The 21178-nt window shown below is 43.1% G+C and overlaps 7 protein-coding genes across 12 annotated transcripts; 4 read left to right on the forward strand and 3 right to left on the reverse strand.

Moving 5' to 3' along the window:
- The first annotated feature begins 27 nt into the window (after positions 1–27).
- LOC108657444 (GPN-loop GTPase 1) lies at positions 28–1615 on the forward strand. Its single transcript, XM_018110054.3, has 3 exons — positions 28–719; positions 786–1139; positions 1206–1615. Exons 1-3 carry the CDS (start codon positions 105–107, stop codon positions 1410–1412), a joined length of 1176 nt encoding a protein of 391 aa, XP_017965543.1. The 5' UTR covers positions 28–104; the 3' UTR covers positions 1413–1615.
- A 1579-nt stretch (positions 1616–3194) lies between these two features.
- Positions 3195–9163, reverse strand: LOC108657304 (uncharacterized). 2 transcript variants are annotated; one of them, XM_018109865.3, is made up of 3 exons: positions 7751–9159; positions 7498–7638; positions 3195–3544 (listed from the first exon to the last, which is right to left on the reverse strand). In XM_018109865.3, the coding sequence occupies exons 1-3, from the start codon at positions 8777–8779 to the stop codon at positions 3473–3475; spliced, it is 1242 nt and encodes a 413-aa protein (XP_017965354.1). In that variant the 5' UTR covers positions 8780–9159; the 3' UTR covers positions 3195–3472. The 2 variants fall into 2 exon arrangements, with proteins under 2 accessions (XP_017965354.1, XP_089119151.1); XM_089263025.1 differs by lacking the exon at positions 3195–3544 and adding an exon at positions 6361–7205 and having other exon boundaries at positions 7751–9163.
- On the reverse strand, positions 3712–6848 carry TRAM (translocating chain-associated membrane protein 1). Of its 4 annotated transcripts, none has more exons than XM_030388657.2 (2): positions 6324–6848; positions 3712–5634 (listed from the first exon to the last, which is right to left on the reverse strand). In XM_030388657.2, exon 2 carries the CDS (start codon positions 5596–5598, stop codon positions 4483–4485), a length of 1116 nt encoding a protein of 371 aa, XP_030244517.1. In that variant the 5' UTR covers positions 5599–5634; positions 6324–6848; the 3' UTR covers positions 3712–4482. The 4 variants fall into 4 exon arrangements, with proteins under 4 accessions (XP_030244517.1, XP_030244518.1, XP_017965359.1 ...); XM_030388658.2 differs by having other exon boundaries at positions 6662–6847; XM_018109870.3 differs by having other exon boundaries at positions 6115–6845.
- A 585-nt stretch (positions 9164–9748) lies between the features above and the next one.
- On the forward strand, positions 9749–11539 carry LOC108657303 (uncharacterized). Its single transcript, XM_018109864.3, has one exon. It carries the CDS (start codon positions 10031–10033, stop codon positions 11408–11410), a length of 1380 nt encoding a protein of 459 aa, XP_017965353.1. The 5' UTR covers positions 9749–10030; the 3' UTR covers positions 11411–11539.
- Positions 11540–12976: 1437 nt separating this feature from the next.
- MED22 (Mediator complex subunit 22) lies at positions 12977–16201 on the reverse strand. 2 transcript variants are annotated; one of them, XM_018109873.3, is made up of 3 exons: positions 15910–16201; positions 14793–14894; positions 12977–14517 (listed from the first exon to the last, which is right to left on the reverse strand). In XM_018109873.3, the coding sequence occupies exons 1-3, from the start codon at positions 16019–16021 to the stop codon at positions 14300–14302; spliced, it is 432 nt and encodes a 143-aa protein (XP_017965362.1). In that variant the 5' UTR covers positions 16022–16201; the 3' UTR covers positions 12977–14299. The 2 variants fall into 2 exon arrangements, with proteins under 2 accessions (XP_017965362.1, XP_017965361.1); XM_018109872.2 differs by lacking the exon at positions 15910–16201 and adding an exon at positions 15544–15753.
- On the forward strand, positions 13017–14237 carry LOC108657305 (nucleosome assembly protein 1-like 4). Its single transcript, XM_018109868.3, has one exon. The coding sequence runs from the start codon at positions 13017–13019 to the stop codon at positions 14193–14195; it is 1179 nt and encodes a 392-aa protein (XP_017965357.1). The 3' UTR covers positions 14196–14237.
- A 460-nt stretch (positions 16202–16661) lies between the features above and the next one.
- On the forward strand, positions 16662–20971 carry Lztr1 (Leucine zipper like transcription regulator 1). Its single transcript, XM_018109863.3, has 5 exons — positions 16662–17553; positions 17624–19042; positions 19117–19292; positions 19709–19887; positions 19953–20971. Exons 1-5 carry the CDS (start codon positions 16826–16828, stop codon positions 20355–20357), a joined length of 2907 nt encoding a protein of 968 aa, XP_017965352.1. The 5' UTR covers positions 16662–16825; the 3' UTR covers positions 20358–20971.
- Positions 20972–21178: the final 207 nt, after the last annotated feature.

Here is a 21178-nt window from a genome sequence, read left to right on the forward strand (position 1 = left end):
GACCGTTGAAAATAATATGGGCTAATGCTGCCACTTACTGTTTGGAAATGTGATTGTCCAATTCTGAAGCGTGCAATTTTGTTTTGCGGCAATTTGTAATAAGGATGACCACCAAAGCTTCGAGTACCTCCAGCAATGCTAACGTCGACATCAATGATATAAACCTAGAGGGCCTGAGCCTCAGCGAGGGTATTCGGGATTCGCCTGTCTGCATCATCGTGCTTGGCATGGCCGGCTCAGGCAAAACCACTTTCACGCGGAGCCTCATCGAACACGCTCAGGCACAGTTTAATCCGTATGTAGTAAACTTAGATCCCGCCTGTCGTGAGGTTCCCTATGCAGCGCATATCGACATACGGGACACGGTAAACTACAGAGAGGTAATGAAACAGTATCAGCTGGGCCCCAACGGCGGAATTGTCACTGCGCTCAACATGTTCACCACCAAGATGCCCAAGTTCGCGGAGCTGGTGCGACGCGCTGGCGAGCGTGGCCACAAATGGTGCATCATCGACACGCCTGGCCAAATTGAGGTATTCACCTGGTCGGCATCTGGTAGCATCATCACTGAAGGCCTCGCTACCATGTTTCCCACGATCGTTGTCTATGTCATGGATGTTGTCCGTTCCAGTTGCCCTACCACATTCATGTCCAACATGTTGTATGCGTGCTCCATACTCTACAAGACGCGACTGCCCTTTCTGATTGCGCTCAACAAGGTAAACACACTTCGAGCACACTGTTAAAATATATGATATAAAAATCTGTATATTCTAATTGAACAGATTGACCTGAAGGATTGCAGCTTTGTACAGGAGTGGATGACCGACTTCGAGGTGTTCCAGGATGCATTGGAAGAGGAGCACAGCTATGTCAACAATCTGACGCGCACCATGTCGCTTACACTCGACACATTTTACGAGAATCTGATCACATGCGGTGTCTCGTCCAAGACGGGTATCGGCTTTGCAACCCTCATCAAACACGTACTTGACTGTGAGACCGAATACCATCGCGACTACAAGCCGGTGTATGAGAAGATGCGTTTACAGCGCATTGCCGAGCAGCAGACGACTCCGCAGCCAGTCGACAACATTGATGAGGCCGGCACAGCTGTGCCCATGGGTCTCGATATAAGTGTCAGTAGCTATTCGATAGATGATTATCTGGAACTGTAGCTAATTTCAATTTCTCCACTCTTGCAGGATCCAAAGACCAACTCAGAGAATAGTGTATATCTTATGGCGCCGAGCCTAGTGCCGGTGCAAACGGATGCCGATGAGGAGCTGGAAACCGATGCCAAAAGCAAAGCAGAAGAACAAAACTTTCAAAGTTTCGTTCAGAGTCATTTGACGGCACAGCAAAATAAACGGGACAAACAGCAGCGCGATCAACAGGCGCAGAATCCTTGAAAGTGATAAACTATATTCGTTATTAACAAATAGATTTAAGTCGAAAGATAGCATCGAAAGCGCATAATTTTAGAAATAAATGTACATTATACATATATTAGTGAAATGTTTAATGTATGTATTATATGCAGTTACTTTGCTCTTTATTATTATTCACTTTAACAAGCAAAAACATTCAATATAGTGTTTGTGTTTCATTTTCATTTTTGTTTTTGTATATAGTTATGTATGTATTTATTTATATATATATATGCGTGTATGTGTGTCTATGTGTTGTTCTCATTGTTCTGTGGTATAGATGGACTTAACTGTTTAGCATTTGCAAATAATTTGTAACAATTACAGTGATATATATTGGATATATATATATAGTATATATACTATCCATGTTTGGAATCTTTGATTTGATTTATTCAATAATGCATATACATGTATATATATGCGTGCTGGTGTATATGTAAATGCAAGCCATTGTGTTCACAATTTGCTTATATTATAGCATATACTATACAGTATGTATATAGTATATAATATAATGAGCAAATCAATTGTAAGTGCGCCCTGCCACGCCCAGCTCGCAGTTTTTGTTAAATATATGTATATGTATATATTATGCTTACAAAAATACAGATCATCTCAAATTACAATTACAACTCTCAATGGTTTACACAGTTATATAGATCGACATACATACATGTTACATACAGTTACATACATATTCATAAACATATATAGTGTATACAGTGTACATAGTATTACTTTTCATTTCATTTGTATTTCCTCATATTGTTTCATTCCTATTCCTATCAATCGAACTATGATCTACATATGAGCTCTTCAATATCTAACTCTATGCGATTTCCGCTCCTAACCGTGGAGAAACTTAATACTTGATTCCATATTCTTGCTGCATTTTCAATTTGTGCTCAAGAGACTGGAGTTGCTCTAGACTGGACTGGACTCAAATGATGGCATATACATAAGTATTAGAGCGTTAAGGGTGCGTTGCATAAATATCGCCCAGCGTCAAGGATGCTCCAAGTGTTCCGATCGAGGCTTTCGATCCAGTTAAATGCAGTTTAAGCTTAATATTTGTGCTAAAAATCATACACACATACATACTTATCTTATGTATATCATATACATACGTTAATCTTGTATAAGTTTGGTGGGCGTGTGATATACGCACACCCACGTACACCGAAGAAATTATGCTCACAATGGAAGGAATTCAGTGCTAAACAAAATAGAACAAAAACAAAAATGTGTTTGGTAACAGCTTATTTAAAGAATCCTTAATATGTTTTCAAGAAACAGTCTTCTAGGTTTTTGTTTTACACTTCTTTCTTTTTTGTTTACTTTGGAAACATAACAATGAAAATTGCTTGAGTGTCATTGAGTTTTGTTCTTTTTTTATAATTTTTTATTATTCTGCGTTTGCTTTACGTTTTATTTTTTTTTTCCATATTTTTTTTTTTGTTTTCTTTTTTTTTTGCATAGCTTAGCTTGGACAGTATTTAAAAATTTTTTTTTTTACTTTTTTTTTCGAAAAAGTCAAGTTCTTAACATAATATATATATCAAATCCAAGTAAACAAATATATGCACGCATTTGAAATACATTGAAATATGTTTAAGATCTACAAAGTAATATATATTTCTATATATATATATTTGTATATATAAAGATTCACGAATATTTATATATAAAGCAAAAGTTTTGTGCACATATTTGATTATTTGTCAAATATATATTTGATTAAAATACGCTTCATTTTATTCATTCATTTACTTAAGTTGTTTCAAGCATTTCCTTTTTGGATTTTTTGATCAAAATTTTATTTATCTATATAGGCCTGTATATCTCTTTGTGTATATATATCATAAAAATATGTAAATACATATCTGAAAAAAATAAATGGATAAACAAAATAACAATAATAATAATATTTAAAAATAAGACATCAAAAAGCGAAAAAAGTGGGGCACACGCACGACTAAAGTTTATGATTTCTTTTGTAGTTGTTGTTGTTGTTGTTGCTATTTTTATATACATAGAAATTAATCATCGTCGGACAGATTTGTTGTTGTGAGCAGTGTGGCATTATCCTCGGCGCCCTGCTCCTCAATATCCTGCAGAGGAGATAGAAGAGACAGAGAGAGAGAGAGAGTTGAGGAAGATTTGATTAAGTTTAAATTGACTTAAAGTCTCATATATACATATATCTAATCCATGCCCCATTTATGGGCTAGCCCTGCCTCAAAAAGATTTACACTTTGTTTTTCTTATACAAAATATATTTTTGTTTGTTTTCTTGTTACATTCGATAGGACGTATAAAATACCACACGATCAATATGTTAAACATTAAAAGTACTCCGATTTACACACACACACACACACATACATATGTAGATACGTATATAGATTATGTATGCATGCATGTGTACACACACACACAATGTCACATACATATATGTACCTGCTGCATTGCTCTAGTATTTCATCACACACACATATACACACTCATACAACACACACACACATATACATATACATTTATATAAATTTAGAGACGAAAAAACACAGTTTTGATTCATAAAGTTTTGATTTAAATTTGCTTTTTTTTTTTTTTGTTTTTAGAATTCTTGTATAAAAATAAAAAAAATTTGTTTATTTGAAATAAATGTTATTTTGTAATATATGTAATTATAATAATAATAAAAAAAAAAATCCTTATATAATGAAACAAAACATTTGGGCTTACAAAGAATTTTGCACTTTGAGAAAATTTGTAAATGCGACAGAAAATAAATGTTTCATGTGTTGTGTTGCTTAGTGTTACAAGTGCTTGAGTTCAGTTCACTAATAGAATTATGTTCGTGTTGCAGTAGTAGTTATAGTTGCAGCTGTAGTTCATGTTGTGGTTGCTGTTGTTGTAGTTAAATTTGTTGTTTGTATTTTCGTTTGTTTGTGTGTTTGTTTGTTGCTTGAGCGTCTGGAAGTATACGGAAGATTTTGTTGCATTTGATTGTGGCTGTTGCTCTTGCTGCAGTTGCAGCTGAGCTGCTTCATTTGAGCTTCTGCTTGGCCGGACTGGACGACACCTGATCCGCCTCGGGCAGATCGCTCTCCTTCTTGCGCTTCGATTTGTCCTTGTTGGGGGCCTTCGCCTTCTTGGTCTGTGCCGCCAGCAGCTTGGCCTCACGCTTCGCCTCACGCTTGGCGCGCAGCTGCTCGGTGATGAATGAGAACACCAGATAGCCCTGCACGGCGATCAGGCCGATCAGTGCAATGACCGCACGGAGATTATAGCTGCCGCCGGACACGCAAATGCCATAGTAGAGTGTGAGCACGCCAATCACGGAGGTGGCGAAACGCACCAGGACGAAGCACACGTTGTTCACGATGCCCACACGGGCCAGACGCTCCTCGCGATCGAAGACACCGATCAGCTGGAAGATGTGGGCGAGCAGCTCGCTGAAGTAGTGGAGCGTGAGCAAAACGAGAGCCAAGCGCTGGAAGCTGAGCGTGTAGGCCAGCACGATGAGTGTGAAGCCGCTAATGGAATGTATGATCTTGGGCTGTTGCTCCTCCTTGGCGCGCACCTTCTGGAAGTAGAGCTCGGGCAGCATATGCAGATAGTACGACAGCTGAATGATGAAGTAGAACTTGTGCAGAAAGCTCATCGGATGCGCTGGATAGCCCTCCCAGAGCAGAGCCACCTGGCCGAGGTAGCCTTCGCGCAGCGCCACATGCGTGCCCCAAATGAATGAGAGCAGATAGAATGCGACCAGTTGGCCGGATTCGTTGAAGCGAGCCAACTTGAATTTGGACAGATGCAGCTTCTTGCTAATCTTGTCCAGCACAAACTCCTGGATGATGGCGTGCATGATGATGCAAGTGAGCGTGTAGAAGAATATAGCACAGTAGTCCTTGATGCCGGCCACATATGTATACGGCTTGCCATAAGGCTGTTCCCTGGTCGGCTCCTCGCCGCTCACGTTGTGATGCAGCGATATGAAGGCACTGGCAAACGATGCCGTCGATTCGTTCATTAGCCCAACCACAAACACCATTGCCACACAGGAGATGATGTCCGCGTGGTTTTGTATGACGAACTCATGGCTGAATATCGGTGGATTCTTGTTGCTCGTCTTGCGTCCCAGACCTGGTTTGATGGCCATAATTAATGTTTGTTACTTCCTTTCAGGCGTGTTGCTCTGCAATGTTGCAAGTTGATGAGATTAGTGAATGCAATTAACTGACTGCCCCTCTCTCTCTCCCTCCCTGTCACTCTCTCTCTTGCCCTTTCATTCGGTCACACGCTCTGTGCGGGCGTCTGTGTGTATGCGCGTGGCTGTTGCAACGTCAGCAGTCGCAGCAGCAGCTGACAACGCCAGCGGAATTATGGCCATGTGCATGCAAATGCCAATTGGCCCGTGCAACAACAGCGCACACACACACACACACACACACGCGCGCGCGCACACAAAATTAATGCAAACAATACAAATTTGCCTTGTTGGCACACACACACAGCTATACACTTACGCGAGCGCCACAATCAAACACACTCACCCACACACACAATTGCACAAGAGAGAGAGAGAGAGAGGCGGCTGCCGCTACACGCAAGCAAATTTCTTTTCTTCTTTTTTACTTTTCACTAGACAAGCGAGTTTAATGTTGTTGTTGCTTACAGGATTGGAATTTGTGTTACAATTTGCTGACGTCGACGTATGTATTTCAGTTGTGTATATTACTTTCGCTTCCACTTGTTATTATATTTGTTATTCTTGTCAAACGGTATATTCTTTATTTGGATTTTTTTTTTGCATCTAGTGTGCCTTTGGTCCAGCCGCCTCTGCTGCCTGCCTACCTCTGGCTTTTAGTTTCTCTGCTGCCTCACCTGTGAGTGAGTGACTGACTGACTAACTGACTGACTGAATGAATGTGTTGCTACGTTTCACCGCAATCACTATGTGAATGCCAAGGCGGCCTACTGGCAAAACAGAGCCGAGCAACAACAACAGCGCGCAGACATACACCAGAGCCGTAGCAGTACAACAAAACACTGCCAGCGGTAGCGACAACAGCTACAACACTAACACTGGCACTAACAACAGCAACAACAACAACAACAACAACAAAAAACTGCCACGCAAACGACTCTCGGCTCCAACGGGCAATAGTATATGGTCGTGTTGTTGTTGGTTTTTGTTGCTGTTGCCACTGCTGGTTCACTACCACTTGTTCACGTTGTTGTTTATTGCCTGCTCGCTTCCGCACACACTGCACTGTGTCTTCGCCTTGCCGGTTACAGTTAAGCGCTCTCGCTTCCACACGCCCAGAGCGCCACAATATTATGTTGAGGCGCCCAATCGTTAGTGTCACGATGTTTGGCCACGATGTCCGTTTTGATGTTCGTCTGCTTCGTGTACGAGCCGACTATGACGTGGAATTTGTTGTCTTTTCAGTTTATCGATAGACATAACAAGCGTCAACCGAGTCTTTGCAACCCTGCACCACTTGCTGATAGTGGACATAGCAAAATAAAGGTCGAGCACTGCATATGTACATTGTCTGCTGGTGATGTCGATGTAGCTTCAAATATACACATTTCACTCACAGATTTTCACAACGGCCTCGTCATGCGCAGTAACCGAGCACATCACAGAGCTAATGCGCTCTTTAAATTTTGCCATTAACATTAATACGCGCACATTGCACAACTTATATATAACCGTTGGCATTCAAAAAATATTTGAATACGACGAACGCGCACATAAAGCTATAAATATGAAAGAAATTTATTAGATCTAATTAAATACATATAAATGTTGTATATGAAGAATAACTGCTATATGTTCACTTATTATATGAAGAGGAATCTTATTGGGGATGTCTGCTTATAATTATGTATTTAATTGGTAAGGATCTATCTCTGTTTACTTTTGGCCTTTGTTGAATAGTTTGATATCTGAAACCCATTTCAGTTACGTTTTTATGGGTGATTGTAATTAGCGCAAGGTTATGCAAGCCACTGGCCCCCCACATGGCAATTAAATGCATTTTGTACTCACGTTACGATTTCGCTTGCGCACAGAGGACACAATTGTGCGCTTGTTGCGTGCCACCAGGCAAACGGTTATAATTAAAATCATGCCGATAAGTGCAAATCCGAGTAGGGCAGGCAGCAGCACGCTATCCTCAGCCTTGTAGCCCTACAAATGCGAAAGGGAGAGAAAGAATTTGTGTGTGAGTGTGTGTGAGAGAGAGAGAGCTAGACAAGGACACAGGCATAGGCAAGCAATTAGAGCGAGATCCGATACTTACCGACCACTGGACATAGGTGGAGGGATCTATGTAGGCCCAACGTGTATTCATCCAAATGTTGTTGCTCTTGTTCTGACCCACATCCGTGTTGCTTGATGATTGTTGTTGCTGTTGCTCCTGCTGCTGTTGTTGTTGTTGTTGCTGCTGCTGCTGTTGTTGCTGCTGCTGCTGTTGGAGCTGTGTGCTCTGCGTCTTGGCTAGCACGGGCGGCATGATTGGTTTCTTGGCTGCCGACTTGAGCAGCGGTACTTGTATGATGCGCGTGGTTAGGGTGGCTGCCATCTGACGATTGGTAAGCGGTGGGGCGGCAGCGGTTGTCCTTGGCAAGGCTGGGCGTGCAGTGCTGGCCGGGATCAGGGGTGCCACTTGATCAGTTGTTTGCATGCTCTGAATTGTTGTTGCTGGTGCTGGAGCTATTGTAGTTGTTGATGTTGTTGTTGTTGTTGTTGTAGTAGTAGTAGTAGAAGTTGTTGTAGTGCTGCTAGGTGGCAAAGTCTTGTTGACCTTTAATATGAACTGCTCAATGCCATTGCGATTCACAATCTGGACAGTTTTGCCTACATTCTGACCCAGCATGGCAGCCACTGGTGGAGCTGGAGCTGGAGCTGTGGCCATCCGGGCTCCACCAGTGGCTGTTGCGGCTCCTGCTGCTGCTGCCGCCGGATGTAACTGCTGCCTGTCGCCGCTGTGCGTGAAAGCCGCCTTCGTTTTGAGGAACCATTCAGTGGGACTAGGCAGACACTCGGCGGAAACCAGAAACGGTATGAGCACGGCCCCAATGATCACCGTGCAGACAAAGATCAGGCCTAGATACGCAAAGAATGTGCGACGTCTGCGTGGCGCACCTGCCGACGCGCTGCGCTTGGCGCCACTGGACGTGCTCGAGGAGGAGGATGTGCACGTTACGGAGGATGTGTTCGCTGCCTGGCAGCTGGCGTTGCTCAGCTTGCCCTCAATCCGGAAATCATCGTTTTGCGGTAAAATCGTGTACTGCAAGCTGTTCTCGCCGTGCCGTATTGTTTTGTACATATTTAATATATTTTTTTTTCTTCGACTTTCGCGTCTTTCTTTTGTTACGTTTTTCTCTTTGTGTATTTGTGTTTGTAAGCGAAAACAAGGACACTGTAGGACACTTTTTTCTTTATGGAGCTCTGTTTCCTGGTGCTCAATTGTGCTTCACACTAAACGCTGGTGTGCCAATTGTTGTTGTTGCTGTTGTTGCTGCTGCTGCTCCTGCTGCTGCTGCTGCTGCTGCATGCATGCTTCTTGCGCACTAATTTTATGTTTTTATTGATTGAGCGTTGTTGTTTTGCCAATCGCTGAGAGACGAGCGCTGGCAGCGCAGCTCGAAAAACCAAAACTTTTTGGCGCAGTCGCAATTCGCAAATGCCGCAGTGTGGCAAAGCAGATAACGGTTTCAGCGCACTCATCTGGCCAGTGCTGGGCAACGCCAGCGCAAACTGCATGCCAACAAGAATATGCCATTCACACAGGATATACATATGCATACACACATACAAATGCACACAGCATACAGCATGATGCAAATGAATTGAGTAAGAAATTTGAATTGATATAATAATTTGTATTATTTTCAATTTATATAACTCTATCTATACCAATATGTAGTATTACATACATCATAGTTAACGGGCATATTATTGAACCTATTATTGTATATGATTGGATGAGCTCTGACAAAAGCTGTTTGATTTTCACACTCAGTTTCTACATGCAGCTACAAAGTATGCAAAGCGCAGGCAAATCTAAATACTTGAATTCTATATAGAATTGAAATTTCGAAAAATCGTAAGCTTTCTAAAAATGTCTTGCTATTTTTCAATGCAGTTTACACTCCCACATAATTTACTCTATGTACATATTCTTCATTTAAGTATTGACCCTGCCTTCTTATGCAGTTCCATAAGCATATCCATGCAAAGATAGGTGATATACAATCGGTTGGAATTGTAGCGCGGGAACGACGAGCGAAACAACGAATTCTATCATAAACAATCATAAATGAAATATCAAAATTTGCCAACAGATTTATGACCAACAGCAAATGTAACATTAATTGAGCAATCGATCGGTCTCAACTAAGGTCCGCTGCATAGCTAAGCGCACTGATAAGAGACCCAACGATAAGAGACCTGACCAAGTGGTTTGCTGCGAGTCCAGCTGCTTATCAAACAGAAATAGTTGGCAACTGTTTAATGCATTGCACGGTCGCTGCCAGAAATCGGTCAGTAACGGTAATGCGATTCAAGTGCGAGCAACATGCTCCTGTTAATCAGTGTTGGTCTTGGCTTAACGCTAGCCTTCCTCAGCTTCGGCTTGCTTGTGGTGCTGCCATTTCTGGCTATCTTAATGGTGCTGCTCTGCCTGGGCCTGCTGCTGCTGAGTCGCAAGTCTGTGCTCATTTTCGACAAGTATCCCAGCAAGGGCATCTTTTATAGGCTAAAGTATCAGATTGCATTGCTCGTGCTGCGCAAGCTGCGCGATCGCATCTATAAGCGTAACGAGGAGGAGCTAAGCTCCGCATCGCATCTGGCCACGCTTGATCGGCCCCAGCCGCTAACGGACGACCCGAAGAGCTACGATGTGGTCAGCCTTATGGCTGCCAATGCCGCCGGCGAGAAGCTGATGATCACGCTGGAGCGGCGCCGGCGTGGCGTACTGAAAGCTGCGCTCTACCTGTGGCTACCCAGCGGCAAGCTCTATATGCTGCCCAAGCTACCGGACATGGTGCACTTCACCAGTGACGGCAGCGAGGAAAGCACCGAATTTCGTGGCGCAGGCTTTCACATCTATCCGGAGCAGGCGATGACTCTATGGCGCGTCAAATACGTTGGTCAGCTGCGTAGCGAAGCGGAGCAGGAGCTGGTGGATGTGCAGCTGGATATGCAGTTCGTGAGCCAAACGGCTCACTTCAATTACAATCGTGATCTCAGCTCTTCGCTCATTGCGGACTCCGTGGCGCGTGAGGCCTGGAACGAGAGCTTCTATGGCATGCTCAAGTCCGTCGGCCACATTGTGGAGAAGCGTACCCACTACGAGCAGTACGGCCAGTTGAAGGGCAGCATTGTGTTGGGCCAGCAACAGCTGCAGCTGGAGCTGCGCAGCATTCGGGATCACAGTTTCGGCACCGAGCGCTGCCTCAGCTCGATCAATCGCTATGTGTACTTCGCTCTGTTGCTCGATGATGGCAGCAGCATGGTCGTTGGCAACCTAAGTCAGCCCTCTTTCTTCCTATCCTCGCTCAAGGTGGGCTACGTGTGCACGCCCGAGGGCGTCTATCAGGCGATTACGGCAAGCAACTTTGAGCTCTACTCCTACGGCGAGAAGGGTGTGCCGCCACAGCATCAAAACTTCATTGTGGAGACCGCGGAGCGCTCGTATCTGGTCCAAATACGCGTGGAGCACAGTGCCGTGCGCTTTGTAGGCGGCGACTGGGAGTCCAAGGTCTACAATCAGTTCGTCGCCTGCACCGTCAACGGCATCGGCGGCCAGGGACATGCTGAATATCTCTACAGGCACAAGATGGGACGACCAGATGCGGTGTCTGCCAAGGATCCCGAATGGTATCAGCGCATCAAGAGCTTTGAGCGCAGCCTGAGCACCCTGGAGCCAGTCATCGAAGAAGATTTTATATTTTAAGCAAATTCCCAACTCTTCTATACATAGATATATATACATATATATACATATATATAATAATGGCTTGTGATAAAATAATATTACTCTTCAATCATATGGTGTGAATAAAACTTAATATATTGATTTTAAGATGGAACGACGAATGACACAAGTTGGATTTAAAAAAAAGATATATTCTCATGCTCTTCAAGCTAGCTAGATAAATAGTTCCGCATTAAGTTAAGGATTTGTATGAGAATGAATTCCCATGGTATCAAATTTGTATTCCTGATATGTGGCCTACGTCTTCATTGGAGAATTCGTCTTTCTTGGATTACTAGAATCAAATAGATTTCTTTCAATATCAATCACAAATGAAAATATATCCATCCGTCCATGATCACACATTAAACTAATAATATTAGTTTAAAGTTTCAAGTAATAGTCATTTGAGATCAGAGAGTAAGTCAGGCATATTTTTAGCCGCGACATAAACTAACGAGCTTTATAAATATTTATAAATGAATTGGAGCACAACACTTGAGCTGTGCGGACGACGATCGTGATAAGATATGGCAATTATTTGGGATTTTCTATCAATAAATACTGAAAGAAAAAAAATCGAAGGAAAAATAAAAAAGTAGCTATTACGTATTTTATATATGTCTGCTGATTTATGGCTCCAAAGACAACGATTGGCGTTATCAAGAGGCAGTATTATGCCTGAGATTAGCAACAATCCAGTCCAGCTGGCTGGAATCCTATGCTACGATAAGCACAGTTAATGAGAATTACATGGGCAGAAATTATGCCGTTAATGCTGCCAATTTTCATTCATGGCCCATAAGTTGATTACTGAAGCATTATACTGAGCCAAGATACCTGAAGTCAGAGCTATCTAGCTAGATTAGGCGATACCCTGACCAACTCAACTCTTGGTGTTGCTTGAGAATATAGTACATATGCATATGGCTTATGGGATATGCCACGCCCACTTCTGCATGTTACACATATTTCAACAAATTCAGTTCATTCTCAATGGGTTCCATATCTCTAGCCAGAGAATATAGCCTTACAATTGATATATCTTTTGACATCTGTTTAATGACATAGTTACCCTTAGTTATTTAAGCACATCTATAATTTATTAAGCATATTAACAATTGATAATTAATTGAATTACATATTTTGTATAATCAGCTTTTTTGCTTATATGTATAATATTTGTATATAATAATTTAGTATATGAATTTGGACAATCTTTGCACGAACAATACAATTTTCTGAACTTTGTTTTCTTAAGCGATGACCGTGATACAATTGATCTTTATAAATCGCATTTTAAATAGAATATAAAGTGATATACAAATTTTGCTCCTACAACATACATTGATTTTGATCTTAAACTAATTTAATATTACTAATATTAAAAAAAGAGTTGTGTTTCTTTTTGCATGATTTCAAATCGAATTAGTTTACCTCGGAAATTTGAAAGGAATTTCAATTTCCTGCGTTTCGATATATATTTCATTTTGCTTTCAAAACATATGTAAGAATAAAATATATATAAAAGAATTTTTATCCGACTTTCGCTCAAAATTTCCATTCAAAATTATCTGGTTTTAAGATGCTTAACGTTGCTAACAACTCAGAGGTGAGCTCCACGTCGACCATAGTCAATGCAAAGGAGCCGAACAATTTGCCAATGGTTCCTGCCACCAATCATAGTAGGAGCCGCAGTCGTAGTGGTAGTCGGAGTCGAAGTCCAGGTGTTATCTGTGACAGTATGAATCTGAGTCCATCCGAGATGCCGTCGAATAGTCGCCGAGCCTTTCTCCAGCATATGGTAGACAGTCTTCCAAAGTCGGTGTACAATCGGGTATTGGCCCTGAAGCACAATCAATTGCAGCAAATCAAGATATCGGAGCAGTTCTTTCGAGAGGTGTATGAGCTGGAGAAGCGTTTCTATTTACAGAGCTGTACGCTCTTCGATAGCCGTCGCGACATTGTGGCCGGTGATGTGGAGCCGCCGGCAATTGAGCGCTATTGGCACGAGGAACCCGACGATCTTCTTGAGAAGATTAAGAGCTCGGAAGAGTTTAAGCAACTGACGGTGCAGCTGCATCACTTACCAGCCAATGCGGTGGGTGTGCCCCGCTTCTGGTTGACGGTCTTTCGCAATGTGTCCCTCATCTCGGATTTGGTCCAGGAACATGATGAGCCATTGCTTGAGTGTCTGGTAGATGTGCGCATTAATTACGAGCCGGATAGCTATACGGTTGTATTTCAATTTCGTCCCAACTTATATCTGCACACATCGTCGCTGCTGTTGACCAAGAAATATATACTGCGTCACGAGGCCGACAAGGATTATCCGTTTATGTTCGAGGGTCCAGAGATTGTCCGCTGCGAGGGCTGTCACATACACTGGCGGGATGGCTCCAATTTGACACTGCAAACGGTGAGGCAGAAACGTCTCCGGAAAGGTGCACGGAACATACCAAAGGTGATGCCACGCGAATCCTTCTTTCGATTCTTTTCGCCGCCGCAAGCGATGGATCTATCATTGGCCGACGAGAAGACCAAAATGGTACTTGGCGCTGACTTCGAGGTTGGCTATCTGCTGCGCACTCAAATTGTTCCTAAGGCGATACTCTTCTATACTGGTGACATTGTGGATAACGTTAACGATGACCTCTGCTCGGTGGAAAATACATCAGCATCGTTGTCCTCATTGTCGCACGTTGATCAGGATGTTCAGAAAGATTGTAGGCATTGTCTCAGCATTAACAGTGTTAATTCTTAATACTATTTTTACAATATTCAATAATCGTACGCATTTTAATTCTTACTTTCCACTTATATATACATTTACTTTTGCAGTTCTCATTTACAATTGATAATTGAAATCTACTTAAATATACTTGTATAGTACTCCTCCTCCAAATCGTATAGATCCATGGCCATCTCATCGCGCAGCTTCATCAACTTTTTATCGCACTCAATTTGTTTGCCCCGAAACAGCTGTGAATTATTCGTAATCGCCTCATTCACCGAATGAAAGTCGTTCAGTATGAGATACTGTTTAAGATCGGCAACGAGCTTCATCAGCGATTCACCGGCGCGCACTGCAAAACAAAGAAACAGCTGTTAGACTCTTTTTATTAAAGTGCTCCAAATGTGTAACGCCTTAAAGGAAATATCTGCAAAGTGGGATTATTCATATGGCTAACCGTAAGTTGCCTATTGAGCTATTCTACGTGGACGCGAGCAGTCGTCAAAATGAAGTCGTCGCCCAATCTATTGTTGAAATAGTATATTGGAGTATTTAAGCAGCAGCAGTCCAAATCAAACAGTCGACTCTGGGCAGTCCAGCGCGCTTGACTACAGGCTAAACACTTACCCATATTTGCCGCTCGCACTTGCATCTCCAGTGCATCCTGCTCGCATTGTGTTATCTTTGAAATTTGTATGTGACTTTCTCGCCGTGCTAACTTTAGAATTTCTATAAACAAGTGGATAAACAAAAACTCGGTTATTATTGCAGAGCTTATTGGAAAACTGAAAACACACTGTCTTCGCGTGTCGTATATCATAAACAAACGCCACATTATTGATAGAGAAAGAAGAAGAAGAAGAATCAAGAACGCCTTGTGCCAAAATCGGAATTAAAATCCAAATCAGTTGGATACCGGACGTGTGTGAACATTGTCACTGAGATTAAGATTTACAAGCTACAAATTTTACTATCGCACTCATAATGGGCACTTCGTTTTCGCACTTTCTTTTCGATCGGTTCGCCGCCAAGGAGGATGTGCGTGTCCTGATGATTGGCTTGGATTCGGCTGGCAAGACAACAACGTTGTATCAGCTTAAGCTGGGCGCCAGTTTGACTAATATACCGACCATTGGATTCAACGTGGAGCTATTGCAATATAAGCGTCTTCGCCTAACTGTATGGGATATTGGTGGCCAAAAGCGCGTACGATCTATGTGGAACTATTACTATAACAATGCGGCTGGCATAATATTCGTGGTAGATGCCGCCGATGTTGAACGTATTCCCGAGGCCATGAAGGAATTGCACTCCATGCTGCGTGTGAATGAGCTTAAAGACAGTGTGGTGCTTGTCTTTGCCAACAAGCAGGACTTACCAAATGCCATTGCACCCGACGAATTAGCTAGACAATTGTGTTTGCATGAACTACACCAGCGTTGGGCAATTCGCGGCGCCTGTGCATCTAGCGGAAAGGGTATTCTCGACGGCATGGAGCTGCTCTACCGTATGATACGGCAACGTCGTCAACGTATGCGTTCTGAGCGTAAAAAAACATCATCATCCTCCCGATCCTAAATCTATCTCTCTCTCTCACTCTATAGCTCTATGTCTATCTATCTTTCTGTCTTCCTCTCTCTTCCTCACTTTCACTCATTCTCTATATATACATATAATATATATATTTTTAAATATATATATATATATATATTTATATATAGAGCATTTCTGTGTTAACTATTACCTTCAAAGTTTTCCAGCATGCTACGCACATCCTCTTTAAGACGCGCGTTGTACGACTTAAGTAACGCTTCCTTTGACTGTGGCAGGATTGTTGTGCGAGGGCCGTTGGACATTTTATGAGCGTAGCTATGAACTACACTGCCGATGCAGGGCTATAACTGTTTATTTTTACCCTTGTTGTTATTGTTTATTCCTTTCTTTTCCTCTTTCCTTCCTTGTACTTTATATTGTTCTATTATTACCGCGATATTTGCTAATCATTCAGGGTTGCTCAGTCGCATGCGTGGTACAGCAACTATCGCGAGCACACGATTGAACACCGTTCAATCAGCTGTTTTTATTCTTACCTTTCCTATTTGGCTTAATGGCAAAGTCTCTTGAATATGTAGCTGAATTCATATGTAATCATTGTAAAACATATTATCAATAAATAATTGTAATCTCATAATTATACGAGCATAAAGGCATATTGTGAACTATATACCCAATGTAATAATCATGTAATGACTAAATAAATGTAAACTCAATTATGAAACTCACATATTTTGAACTTTGTTTGATCACAGTCATTATTCACAGTAACAGTCATGCGATATTATTGTTGTCAGTTAAATACGTTTTTTTTTTTTTTAAACTAGCAAACGAAAACTCCACCACTTAGTTGACCCCTTTTGTGTATTTGAAATGACAATTTTTATGAATGGGCTATCGATAAACTATCGATATAATAAAGTGCATCGATGAGAAAAATATATTTGTATTGAAAATATCTCAATGGTCCATCGCTAGTTCTTGACCTGCAGAGGTAGTGAAAAGAGATCTCGCAAAAAGCGTCTGAGTTGAGCAAGGCCCTGCCCTGCAACGCAATTTTCATCAAGATAAGCCAACGAAGGAGATTTTACACCTGTAATGCTTTAATGCTTAAGTCCATACTTGGCGCAGACTCGAATGGTTCTGCGGAAGATCTACCAAGCGGAGGCGTTGGCGTTGTCGTGGCCAGCGGCAGTAGCGGGGGAAGTGGCAGTGGCAGCAGCCGCAGTACTGGAGCGCTAAGCCGAGCCAGTTACGGCCACGGCTCCAGCTCAATATCGAGTGGTCTAAGTGCGGTTTGTGGCTTAGTCGGAAGCGGCAGCGGCAGCGGTAGCGGCAGTGGCAGTGGCAGTGCAAGCGCAAGTGGTGGCAGCACACCAGCTACCGTTTATTGTCCTGCATGCGTGGCGAACAGTTCACAACAACAGCAGCAGCAACAGCAGGCGCTTGCCTCTGGCGCTGAGGGTTTACCAGCGCGCGAGTCAAAATCAGGAAAGCGGGCTAAGACGCGGAAGAGTGCATCAACGGCTGGCTGCTTGGACGCTCAACATATACGCAACCATTTAAAAATGTCTACATCGAGCTCCATGCGCAGCACCCGCGGCAACGGGGCCGGCAGCAGCAGCAGCAGTAGCACCACCTCGGCTGTTATACCATCCGGCTGCAGCAGCATCGCCTACGATTCGAATAGCAATGGCAGTTGCAGCAGCTTCAACGGCAAAGTCAACTCGCCAGGCAGCTACAGCTGCAATGCACTCAATGTCGACTTCAGCACCTATACGGCAACGCATCAGTGGTCGCGCATGCTTGAGTGTGCGGAATTTGTCGGTGCCAAGTAAGTAGCAGAACCCATTCAGGGGGATCGAAAACTTTTACTAAATTCTATACACATTTTCCTTTTTCAGACGAAGCAAGCACACTGTGGTTGCCTACAAGGATGCCATGTTCGTGTTTGGCGGTGACAATGGCAAGACCATGCTCAACGATCTCATTAGATTCGGGGTCAAGGACAAGTCCTGGGGACGTGCATGCGCAACGGGCACACCACCAGCTCCGCGCTACCATCATTCGGCAGTTGTGGCGGGCAGCTCGATGTTCATCTTTGGCGGCTATACAGGCGACATTCACTCCAACTCGAATCTGACCAACAAGAATGATCTGTTTGAGTATAAGTTTCTCAGCGCCATGTGGGTGGAATGGAAATTTTCCGGCAGGCAGCCAGTGCCACGTTCGGCGCACGGTGCCGCCGTCTATGATAACAAAATGTGGATATATGCTGGCTATGATGGCAATGCACGATTGAATGATATGTGGACCTTGAATTTGACAGGCGAGAATCATCAGTGGGAGGAGGTGGAACAGCTAGGCGATCGTCCGCCCACTTGCTGTAATTTTCCCGTTGCTGTTGCGCGCGATGCTATGTATGTGTTCTCTGGCCAGAGTGGCTTGCAGATCACCAATTCTCTGTTTGAGTTCCACTTTAAGTCGCGCACTTGGCGTCGCATCTCCAATGAGCCGGTTCTGCGTGGTGCCACCTCCGCGCCACCATCGCGTCGCTATGGCCACACCATGGTGCATCATGATCGTTTCCTCTATGTCTTTGGCGGCTCGGCTGACTCCATGCTCCCAAACGATTTGCACTGCTACGATCTGGACTCGCAGGTATGGTCCGTCATACAGCCGGAGCAGAACTCGGATGTGCCATCGGGACGCGTTTTCCATGCCTCGGCCGTCATCAGCGATGCCATGTACATCTTTGGCGGCACCGTCGACAACAGCGTGCGACGCGGCGATACCTATCGCTTTCAGTTCTCCAGCTATCCAAAGTGCACGCTGCGCGATGACTTTGGCAAATTCTTTCACGAGAAACAGTTCTGTGATATTCAGTTTGTGGTGGGTGCCGAGGAGACGCGTATTCTGGCCCACATTGCCTTTGTGGCAGCACGCTCTAAGTATTTGCGGAACAAGATATTGTCGGCGCGTGAGGCGCTTCAGCACCAAATGGAAAAGCTCTATGGCGTTGGCCAGGTAGATGCGCTTGCTCTCAATACGGGCGTTGGCGCCGATCGTACACCGATGCTGGAAGTGCGACTATCGCATGCCTCGCCCGAAGCATTCGAAATCATACTTAACTACATATATACGGATCGCATTGACTTAAAGGAGTCCTACAACAAGAACATCATCATTCTCATCACGGACATCTATCAATTGGCTGGGCTTTTCACAATGCCCCGCCTGGCGCAGGGCTGCATACAGTATCTGGACTTTAAGATCAATAAGATGAACGTGCTCGAGGCGCTCTACAATGCGGAGAAGAACAAGTGGGTTTCCAGCATTGCGACTTGCTAAGTTTTTTGGTTAAATAATGCAATTTTTCATCATGAAATTTCATTAGCATTAAAATCATCAAGGATCATTGCATGCAGTTCATCATCAAAGACGAGAACTTCACCGATGTGGTCATGTCCAGTGAGTTTAGCGATCTAGATAAGCCGCTTCTGGTCGAGATAATACGCAAGCGTCTGCATCCCAGCAAACTGGTCATGGACACCAGCTTTGAGTCGAATATTGGTGAGTGCTTGCACATGGTATGTGTATATAGACATCATGTGCATATAGGCTCTTGATTTGTCGCACTAGTGATCCTTATGCGCCTTAAGTTTGCATTTAGATCTGGGTTTATTGTTTTGTTTTTGAACCTATCCACGTATATTTAAACTAACTTTTTAACAATGAATGTGCCTCCTGGATGGGATGGAACTGAGATGTGAATGGTCAAGTGTTCCTATTGACGGCTCGGAGTTGAACTCAGTTTGTAAGCTTTGTATAAACAAAAATTGCTCTTTCTATGTGGAAATTGGTGAAACACAAAACGAACAAAATTTAATAATAAACAACAAATGATTCCGCTCGGACTTGGCCGGGTAACTTTCGTTGAAATCCATATACTAATCCGTATCCATGCATATGTGCATATACATATTTAGGTACCACATTGGAGCACGATTTGTCCATGTTCTTAGAGACGACGGGCAAGGACTTTTGCGATATAAGTCTCATACTCGATGATCAGGTGATACCGGCCCATAAGTCTGTGCTATCGGCCCGTTGCACCTATTTCCAGGGCATGTTCCGCTCGTTCATGCCGCCGGATAATACAGTCAATGTAAGTTTTACAATATATTATTCTATTATCTGTATATTAGTTATATCGTTATATTTCCCAAACAGATACAAATTGGTGAAATTTCACCCTCACTGGAGGCGTTTCACTCGCTGCTACGCTATATATATTATGGAGAGACAAAGATGCCGCCGCAGGACGCACTCTATCTGTTCCAGGCACCCTGTTTCTATGGCCTATCGAATAATCGCTTGCATGCGTTCTGCAAATACTCATTGGAGCATAATATAACGTCAGAGAATGTGCTGCAAACGCTGGAGGCGTCCGATATAACTAAAATCTATGACATCAAGGATTATGCATTGAAATTAATTGTGAAAGATTTTGCCAAGGTGGCCAGGCTACCAAAGATAGCCGGTTTGTCGCGCGAACTGTTGCTGGAGATAATACGCGCTGTGGCCGATTCGCAAGGCGAGTTTCTGACCCGCATCAATATCAATACCGATATCTGAAAACTAGTGCTGCTACAGCCGGCTTTGCAGTTGTTGCTCGCCTGGTTGCAAATCGGACGTAGCACGTAGAGCAGCAGTAGCGGTTGGTAGCGCAATAAATCATCCACTTCCACATCGTCAAGCAACCTCATGCTTCCTCTCATCGAATCCCAATTGAGACTCGCATTTTTCCCTAATGCATTAGCATCACTAACAATAGCAAAGAAAGCCAACTAAACTAAATTTGTATGCCCATTGCATTGCACGGGTCATGGACAATCCAAAGAAACGAATGCGACAGAGACAGCGATAGCGCAGATAGAGCGGGAGCGAGAGCCACTGCTCTCTCTTGGTTAGGTAAAAGGCTAGGGTATAGTTGTGTAGTACATAGGCTCTGAAAATTGTTATGAACTAAATGGATTCGTAGGCCAGCGTTCTCTAGCAAATAATAATATTTATTCTGTTTGTATTTGAAGGAACCTAAATGTTTCCCATAAATGAATTGTGTAAAGTGAATTCAAAGTGAATTAGACTAAAGAGTTTCCAAAATACTTGCTATGCTATATCTATTCCATAAACTGAACAATTTACTGTGCTAATACATTAAATAACGCAAATGCTTCATTGTACAAATATGTTTGTAGGAATATTACCCACGTTAGGATCTACCTTGAATAGATAGCTGGATAGAAATTTAATGCAAATTTGCCATAGGACCTAAGGGAATATGTTCAGCAGATCGTAGGCTGGTGTAGGAAAACTGTTTTAGCCAAGGGCATGGATTAGTATTGTACTGATCTGAACTTGAAATGCGAAGCAGGAAATTGCTTGATCGATATTGT

Source organism: Drosophila navojoa, chromosome X (assembly GCF_054131105.1).
Source record: "Drosophila navojoa isolate 15081-1374.11 chromosome X, UAZ_NAV_1.0, whole genome shotgun sequence".
Classification (NCBI taxonomy): domain Eukaryota; kingdom Metazoa; phylum Arthropoda; class Insecta; order Diptera; family Drosophilidae; genus Drosophila; species Drosophila navojoa.